Source organism: Setaria italica, chromosome II, assembly GCF_000263155.2.
Source record: "Setaria italica strain Yugu1 chromosome II, Setaria_italica_v2.0, whole genome shotgun sequence".
NCBI lineage: Eukaryota > Viridiplantae > Streptophyta > Magnoliopsida > Poales > Poaceae > Setaria > Setaria italica.
This window is the reverse complement of record NC_028451.1, coordinates 41,285,717-41,294,616: the sequence shown is the minus strand read 5'-3', so window position 1 is coordinate 41,294,616 and position 8,900 is coordinate 41,285,717. Positions and strand designations below refer to the sequence as shown.

The 8,900-nt window shown below is 48.1% G+C and overlaps 1 protein-coding gene across 1 annotated transcript; it reads left to right on the top strand.

The window, feature by feature from the left end:
* Positions 1-3,219: 3,219 nt before the first annotated feature.
* Positions 3,220-8,441, top strand: LOC101766853 (transmembrane protein 184C). Its single transcript, XM_004957741.2, has 5 exons — positions 3,220-3,565; positions 5,838-6,133; positions 6,230-6,352; positions 6,980-7,270; positions 7,906-8,441. Exons 2-5 carry the CDS (start codon positions 5,843-5,845, stop codon positions 8,107-8,109), a joined length of 909 nt encoding a protein of 302 aa, XP_004957798.1. The 5' UTR covers positions 3,220-3,565; positions 5,838-5,842; the 3' UTR covers positions 8,110-8,441.
* The last annotated feature ends 459 nt before the right edge of the window (positions 8,442-8,900 follow it).

The window sequence follows — 8,900 nt, the reverse complement described above, 5'->3', positions numbered from 1 at the left end:
CACTGTGATTGGAACAAACTAAATTTGCTGGTGAAGTTAAGTGTTTCGAACTAACCTTGGAGTTACAACTTACAACTCAGTTGAGAAACGCAATGGTTGTATTGATATAAGTCCATTTCTTCACCACCAGAAAGAAGCTGCTCGCAAGAAGCAGGTGATACATGTTGAAACAATGTACTGCTGCAAAAAGATAAAAAAAAATGATAATTTAGTACCGACCTGTGAAGTATGAACAATAACTGAGATGTTGGTGTCAATAACCGGATGATAAATTGAGATACTTATTCTGTACGGGCAGAGACTCTTTTCTGTTGTTGTTTTATATAGGTATCGCCAGCCACTCTTTGTAACCAAGAAAATGCAAGTTTTTTTTAATATAGGAAACTGGCCTCAACACTCACGAATGAGTGTCTACAGCCAAAGAAAATGCAAGTTTGGCAGGTAGGACATAACACAAACACTTGGTGTGCAGGGGAAAAATTGAGCAGGGAGAGGAGCTGACTTTACTTGCTGCAGGAGTCATGAGTACCGAACTGCCAAGAGAGAACCAACTCGACGGCGCGGGCGGATACTTCTTCGCTGGCCACCAGTGCAGCACGCGCACGTGCGTCGCCTGCACAAGGCACGGTCCCCATCAGCAGCACACGCACGCGGCACGCCCGCCCCGCTTGTGATGATGGCGCGCGCGTCGCCCAGTTTTAGCGAGCTTGGCCAGGGCCGACCGCACAGCGCCGCTGCTTTGGAGCAGCCTGCGGCGGCGTCACCGTCACCATCGAAGGCGTACGCGTTGGCAACCTGGATGGAGCCGGAGCGCTTCATCCAGTGGTACGCCGACGTGCCGCGGATCAACGGTGGCTCCCGTTTTCTGCAGCAGGAGAGGAGGGTGGCCTGGAGGAGGACGCGGCAGCAGCGTTGGAGGTGCGGGGGCGCCTGGGGTGGGCCTTGGCCTGCGCATCAGCGTGTCGCCGGCCTCTAGCTGGAGCACTGCGCGGGAGGACAGGGAGAAGCCGCGCTCGGGATGAGGCTCTGTAGCTGCAATGCCCGCGTTTGGACGGCCCGATCAAAGATAAGACGGCGCAAAATAGATACTGAAAATGAAATAGAAATGTATTTATTGGCGGTTTAGGGTTAAGATCAACAAAATACATCAAGATCTCTCTTCTGCTATATTTGTCCATGACCTCATGAGTTCATAATATAATGTTTGTCCATTAAAATTATCAAAGGTTTAATTATTACGACTCACTTCTGTTACTTAAATGTTTTAAAAGTAGAAGAGAAGTTTATCGTATCATATTATTTTATAGAGGTATGGATTGTATTAAATCAGATTTTACATAGAATTAGTACCTTTCTTGGTTAGTGCATATGGTGGCACGGTCGTATACGGAGAAACAAGGCAAAAACGGAAGGAGCGTAATGGTGCATATATAAACTTTTGGTGTGGTCTCGCGGCAATTTTTAAAACGTGTAAAACAAAAGAGAAATAAAATGCATTATTCTGAATTACATCAAACCAACAAACACATCGTAGCACTTTCACTCTCCTTGACCTACTTCGTGCACCCCAACTGTTGGCTCCTCTTGCACAACCCAACAACAGTACAAGTTCTCCCCATATCCACCACCTCCTTGCATCTGCGCGCCTTCGGATCATACACCCTCACCGAGCCATTCGGAACTGCCACCCAGAAGGCGATCCTCCCGTCGTCCAACACCATCAATGGCTGCGCAAAGATCTCTCGTGGAAGCCGTGAAACCGGTATCAATGGAGCCGGCTGGCCCTTGGCGGGCTCACCCCAGCCGCGCAGGATCGATCCTAGAGGCAGAGACTGTATCCTCAACCAGTTCCCCTTCTCCAGGTCCGTTAGCAGCCACATGTCGATGCAGCAGGAGAGGTAGTCATGGTGCACGAAGACGGGGCAGCCGTTGAGCTCGACCAGGCTCAGGTTGGAGTGGCAGCAGTTGCGGCTTCTAGAGGGGAGCGGGCCTCGGAGGAGGCTCGGCCTCCACGTCTCTTTCGCCAGGTCGAACGAGGCGATGCCGTCGTACTCGCCCATGTCGGAAGAAGTCGTCAAGAAGTGGGCGAACCCTTGGGCGACCGCCCTCTGCCGGGGGATCGTCGTGTTCACGGCCGCCGGAGGGCCCTGCGCCGGCCTCCAGCTCTGTCCGCGGCCGCGGAGAGTGAGGATCTCGCATGATTGCTTGGGCTCGCCATGGCTGCCGCGGGCTGTGTTGATCCGGAGAACCTTGTATTCTCCGGTTGCGGGGACCTGGCCAAACACGTATGCCGCCGACGAGGTCTGGTTACTGCCTTCCACCGTCGTGGTGCCTGCGGGGATGTCGGTCACGGCGCCGGTGGCCGGGTTGAACACGCGGACGCCCGCCGCGCCGCCGGTTCGCACGAGGCAGATGAGGCCGCCGGCCGCGGCGAGGTGGCCGGTGCGCTGTCCGTCCAGCTGGTCGACGATGGCGCCGGAGACCACGTCCACGAGCTTGACGTCGACGCGGGAGGTGTCGGCGGCGCTGTAGACGGCGGTGACGAGGAGGGAGTCCCCCTTGGAGCGACTGGTGGCGTGCGCGGCGGCCATGCGCGGCGGTGGCGCCATCGATCGCCGGGCGAGTGGTGAGAAGCTCGAGTAAGCACCGGGAGAACTCGAGCGCTGGCGATACTTGGGATCGACGTGATGTCTTCTTGATTGCGTGCGGGTTCGATTGCTTTTAAGGACGGGGTGACCGGAGTCCGAGCCGGCTGTTTTGTTCGACTCGGCGACTGGCTACTAACAACAGTCGGCAACGCGCGTCCAGGCAAAACCTTGTCCGATTCTTTTTGTTTTTGAGAGGGATTCGTTATTTCTTTGCTAGGACGATTCGTTAGTGAAAAACAAAGACGATCACGTGGGCTCGGCCCATACTGTTGGGCCCTTTTGGCACATGGGCTTCCACGAACTAATGGGCTGTGCAGTCTGTGGAGGAAGGTCCGGCGGAAACCCAAATCCGAATCAGGATGCAGTCAGTCGGGGCGTCCGAGAACCCCCCAAATCCGATCTTCCGAGACCATACGTAACCAAACGCGTCAGACGACGAATTAAAACGTCCCGTTTCTAGAACATGACCTGGCCAGGCAGGCATTTCTTTTTTTCTTAGCGCTCAGTCGTTTTCTCGTGGGCGGTTCGTCAGGCTCAGACCCATGTGCCGACGGAGATCGGCCGGTGGTGGGCATTGAACCCGAGCCTGCGCACCTGTCTCGCGGCTCGCGACCGCCGGGGCCGGGCGTCGGCGGCGATGGCGGAGCCGCGCGCGGGTGCTACCAGAAGGCCAGATCGCACCCCTCTCGAAATCAGAGGGCCCACCTGCAGCCACATCATTTGTTAAGTGGACTGAAACTGACTTGCCAAGTTGCCACGCGAATCACGAGCCGCGAGTCCCGACTCTGTCGTCTCGCCTTTATACCGGCGCGGGCGGAAGGAACCGAGTGGCCTCCCTGCGTCGCGAGGCGAGCTCATCCGACGGCGGCAGCGGCGACTCCAACGACCCCGCGCGCAGGCTGCGCTGCTCCGGACAGGTGAGATCTCCCTCGCTTTTCTCGGCGATGGACGCGCGTCGTCTTCCCCGTGTGCCGACGGACTCCTTGGTTGGGATGGCTGGCTCGATCGCCCTGTGGTTTCTCCGCGGGGGGTTTTGGTCCGGCCTCCGGCGCGGGCGACGCTCCTCCGCGATTGGTAGGATGGGTAGTTGATTGACGCACGGGTGCGCCGGCGCCGTCCGGGCAGTGCGTAGATTTGGGGAGAGGGGGGAGGGAGGATGGTAGAGGCAGAGGAGAGGAATAGTCAGCTACTGACCTTCGAGTGGCCAAGTTCCATCCTACCTAAGTACCTTTTGCTACCTTAGTTACTGACTGACTGCAGTAGTATTCTAGGAGTGATTCGCCTGCGAACCACTACTCTTTGGATCCTCATGGCTGTTTCGTCAACCAGTCCCCCAACAAATTTGTTGCCTGATGTAGGATTGCGGTTAGAATTGGTGTATCATGTGGCCCTGAGTACCAATTCTCGTCTGGAATTGTTACCAGATTCTGATTTATGAATATAGTATCTGTTTACTCTTCAACCGGCATGAACCCTTTTTGTGCAAGTGAGCTGAACAAAGAACAGAATATCTCATCATGCAATTTTCTAGATGTAATAGCTCACTCTGCTTATTGATAAGTCCAAGGCAGAATTCTTGATGATGGTTGTTGAGCAGAGGCTGAGGTTTTGGTCGAGTGGAATACTCTCAGTATAGTCCTTGCTGTCTTCTGTCTTGTGCATATATGAAAGGCTTATGCTGATATTGTGATAAGCAGCCTGCAAAAGCTGTTTAGAAAAATGTCATAGCTGTATGGTACTTCTCCTTTCATTCTGGAAACCATCTCTGATGAATGCAATCCTTGTTCTAAACAGTAATTTTTAAGTTATAGCACTCTGCACATAATAGGTGGCTTCCTTATTTTCCAACTAAACAGTGTGCCTTAATTACCCCTATTTTAGTTGAGCGGATAGTGTGAAGTCATTAGCTGGTGATGCATAGAGGTATAATGCTATTTGTTTTCTTGTAAAAAAAGTTAAGTTACTTTGATCGAACATGTTCCCTAAAATTTCTTGATTCTTTAGTTTCCTTTACCAAGCCTCCATTTAACTGTTTAGGAAATAGCCTTCTTACTGCACGCCGGAGTTAAGTAAACAAACTATTAGGCCAGAAGCTAATTTCAGATTCATACCACCTAATTACTTGAAATATATGTAAAATACAACCACACATATTGTATGGCACTGCCATTGTTCACAGCCTTGCCTGGCATGCAGTGGTTCTTTCCATAGTTGCCTCTTTCTCTTGCCTCCTTCGTACCCTACTGTTAGCTCCTCCTTGCTCCATATTGTCGTGCGGCAGCTTTAGGGCCCTGAATCTGACACCACCTCCTCCTTTTTCTAGATCTGTCCTGAGAGGAGTGGCTGAGTGCCTGATTCCCCTACTGATTGTGAATTGGCCTGTATGATGTTGCTTCCAACACTCATCTGATTTTTGATTTAGCACTTAGGTTTAGGGCAGGGCTAGGAGGACCTTCCAATATCAGATCTTGAACAGTAGTGCTAATTTCTCTTCTGCTCCTGCTGGTGCTAGTGTTCGTGCTGATGAGAATTCAGGCTGTAGATTTTCTCTAAAGAATCACGCTATTTTTAATAAGATTAGATATCCAATGGAGGAAACACAAGATCAGGACACAGCTATTATAGTCACACAATACCCTGTACCTATTCTAAAGTGAAGCTCTGATTTGTCCTTCTCTATAAACATTTATAGCTTTATGCATTGGCCGTATATATCCTTGTTTAGCTACCATGGGATTCATTAATGCATCTGTCTCTAGATCTTTTTCTAGTTCTGTGCTTGGTCTTCACTAGACAAAATCTAGTTACAGAAAGAATGGTAGCCGGATTAATTTAAATTTTGAAGCCAAAATACAGCTCTAACTAAATTCAAATTGTGCCTGCAAAACATGTGATTGATCGCTTGTTCAGTAGACTGTGTAGCCAGGCTGAGCTTGAGGTCACCTATACCCTCTTAAAAAAGTGCATTTCTAACATTTGTAACAAAGTATATGTTTCTTTTTTACAAACTTTGTAAGTGCGCAAAGTGCATTTCAAATGGGGGTGTACTAAACCTGGGCTCAATCAAATATTTGTGCAGTATCATATTGTATAATGTCATTGGTTTCCCTGTTACAAGGGGCTATGTTTGACTTGTCATTAACATAAATGTATCCTTCAATGAAGAACCTAAATCTCTATATTTTTCAGGCACCATGTCACTCATGTCTCCGTTCCCGGGGATGGATCTAAGTAAAATGGATGCCCCAACTCTGACCCTCCTTGGGGCAGCTGGTGGTGTGATGCTGTCTATGCATTTCACTGTGCAATTGGTGTCACAACATCTTTTCTATTGGAAAAACCCCAAGGAGCAGAAAGCTATACTTATTATTGTGCTAATGGCTCCATTATATGCTATCTCTTCCTTTGTGGGTCTTCTTGATATTCAGGGAAGCAAGACTTTTTTCACATTCTTGGATGCTGTTAAAGAATGCTATGAGGCACTGGTGAGTCTTCTTTGGGTCAACATCATTCTTAGGCCTAAATGTAGCTTGGCATTTTACTAACACAGTAACATTTATATTTTCCTTTCAATTATGCAGGTCATTGCTAAGTTTATGGCATTGATGTACAGCTACTTGAATATATCCATCAGCAAAAACATAGTCCCTGATGAAATCAAAGGGAGGGTTCTTCATCATTCCTTCCCTGTTTCTCTTTTCCTGGTACCTTTCTTATTCCCTGGAACAGAATACTTTTTTTTTATAACTGAACTTTTATAATCTGTGCTTAAATTTTTGCGATGTGTCCTGTGTTATGGTGAGTTATGTTAGGCCCATACCTGGGGATATCTATAAGAAACCTTATGGAGTTGAAGGATGTGTCATTTTTTTTTCAGATGAACTCTAATTATTTCCAGTCTTTACAAGAACATTTACACTTCTCAATTAGCAAAGTTATTCGTGTAGTTTAGATAGGCTGATTGAACTATGTACTTAATGGTTAGTAATCTTACACCATTTGTCTTCTATTTGAAATCCAGTTTCGCCAGTAAACAGCTTTCCAAATTTTCTGGTGTACTTAAATGTTTTTTTGGTGTGTTTGAATTCCAGTTTCTTTAATTCTAGTTTTCCAGAGGCCACAGCCTATATACTTAAATAATGCTGTGTCTGGCAACTTGCTTTGCATCTTCCTTAAACGGTTATATCTTGCACCTATAATCTACATCAGAATTTCATTAACTGTTGGCAGCTCAGTTTGTACTTGAGTGTACAGGTTTCTTTTGTTTTGGTTGATTGAATTTCTATCTTTGCTGAAAGGAACTAGTAATCTGATGCACTCTACTATGGCAGCCTCGCACTGTCCGATTGGAGCACAAGACACTGAAGCTTCTGAAGTACTGGACCTGGCAATTCGTTGTTATTAGGCCAGTATGCTCCATTCTGATTATTACCCTCCAGCTTCTTGGGCTGTACCCAAGCTGGGTCAGCTGGACGTTTACAATTATACTGAACTTTTCAGTCTCCATGGCATTATATGCCTTGGTTCTTTTCTACCACTTGTTTGCTAAAGAGCTGGCACCTCACAAGCCGCTTGCAAAGTTCTTATGCATCAAAGGGATTGTCTTCTTCTCTTTCTGGCAGGTAAATCATCTTGACCTGAATGGGAAGTAGTTTTAAAATAATCGTTCATGGTTTCTGAATGCTCTTTTATAAATTTGCATGGGCGATTCTCTTGATGATTGCTTCTAGACAACTCACCAGATGATTTTTTTTGAAAACTCGTATATAAATTAATGTTTTAGATAGTTTTAGATGATTTTTTGGTCCTTTGGAGCGATTGGACATGCCTTCACCGGAAGCTTATAACCATTGTCACCTCCATTTGCAGTTTTAGTTTCCATGCAATTGTATTTATATATTCAGACGCAATAATTTCCCTTATAAAACAGTCACAACTCACAAGTACATGTTACTTTGTGTGTGACAAAGAAAGCAAGGGCTCTAGAAAAGGTGTTGCTGAAGAGAAAGCTAAAGTTGAAACACTTTTTTGAAACAAACCAGTCAATGTTAGGTATTTCATCCTTTTTCGAGGCAAGCTTAATATGTAGTTTTATCAAGCTGGAGGACATCCACCTGGTTACAGTACCATTTTGATAGCCAGTGCACTCCGTCTTGTGGGTGCATCAGGTGGCATTCGATTTGGAGGGAACCTGGTTACAGTACCATTTTGATCTCCAGTTTTTCACCTTGGCAGCCATTGTCTACTCTTGTTGCAGGGTATTGCGCTCAATGTTTTAACTGAAGTAGGCGTGATCCAGTCCCACCATTTCTGGCTGGACGTGGAGCATATCCAGGAGGCGATCCAGAACGTGCTGGTGATCCTTGAGATGGTCGTGTTCTCCGTCATCCAGCAATACGCATACCACGTCGCCCCCTACAGCGGCGCCGACAGGGCGAAGTTCGAGAAGAAGAACGAATGAGCTGAGCCGAGGTCCCAAAAGAGTGAAAAATATCGCGCTGCTCTGTTTTTCTAGGATTCTGTCGGAACGAAGGACTAGTATTTCCCTACGGACAGACGTTCAGCGAGCATATTTGATAGCTCGTGGAAGTCTGGGATGATCAGGCACAGGCACGAACGCGCTCTCGCTGCTGTAAAATTGCACTACGCATGTACTGAATAGTTGCCTGTTCCGTCTCGTTGAACGCTAGGTATCTCTGAGGCCATGTAGCAAGGACTTGTTCATCTTTGTAGTACACTCTATTGGGGAATCCTTTACCAATAAAGCTACAGTCCTTCAGAGGCAGCCCTGAACTCTGATTGCGAGGAGGCTGCCAACAACTGTTGGCAGCGGACTTACCGGCTCACACGCTCCCCCCAATTATTGGAATGTTTTATCAGGAAACATTTCTTGGTATATGTCGTAGTAGTTCTGAGGCCTGTGACTAAACATGAACAATGTCAGGTCTGTTGTATGGTTCATCGATGAGTGGCGACGGCGATGGGCTACGTACGGTTCGCCCCGTCGTGTCAACGGCGCAAGAAGTGCAGGAGGGCAGGACTGCAGAGGAGGCGCGGAGAGCTACAGACCTACAGCCTTAGGCCCGGCCCACTGGTGACTGGCCCAACGCGTAGGGGACCTGAATGAATGAAAGAGAGAAAAGGGAGGAGGCAGCACTGACTTGCACTGCACTGCTGGTGGTGGTGGTGTGTACGTGGGCCCATGTGCAACTCCTGTAGATTCCTAGTACGGCACACACACCTGCCGGCCTC

What these genes read in the sequence shown, in the direction of transcription:
- LOC101766853 (XM_004957741.2), top strand. Translation starts at nt 5,843, where the DNA reads ATGTCACTCATGTCTCCGTTCCCGGGGATGGATCTAAGTAAAATGGAT. An exon ending in AAGAATGCTATGAGGCACTG is followed by an intron (nt 6,134 to 6,229) that starts GTGAGTCTTCTT and finishes TCAATTATGCAG; the next exon opens with GTCATTGCTAAGTTTATGGC. An exon ending in TCTTCTTCTCTTTCTGGCAG is followed by an intron (nt 7,271 to 7,905) that starts GTAAATCATCTT and finishes CTCTTGTTGCAG; the next exon opens with GGTATTGCGCTCAATGTTTT.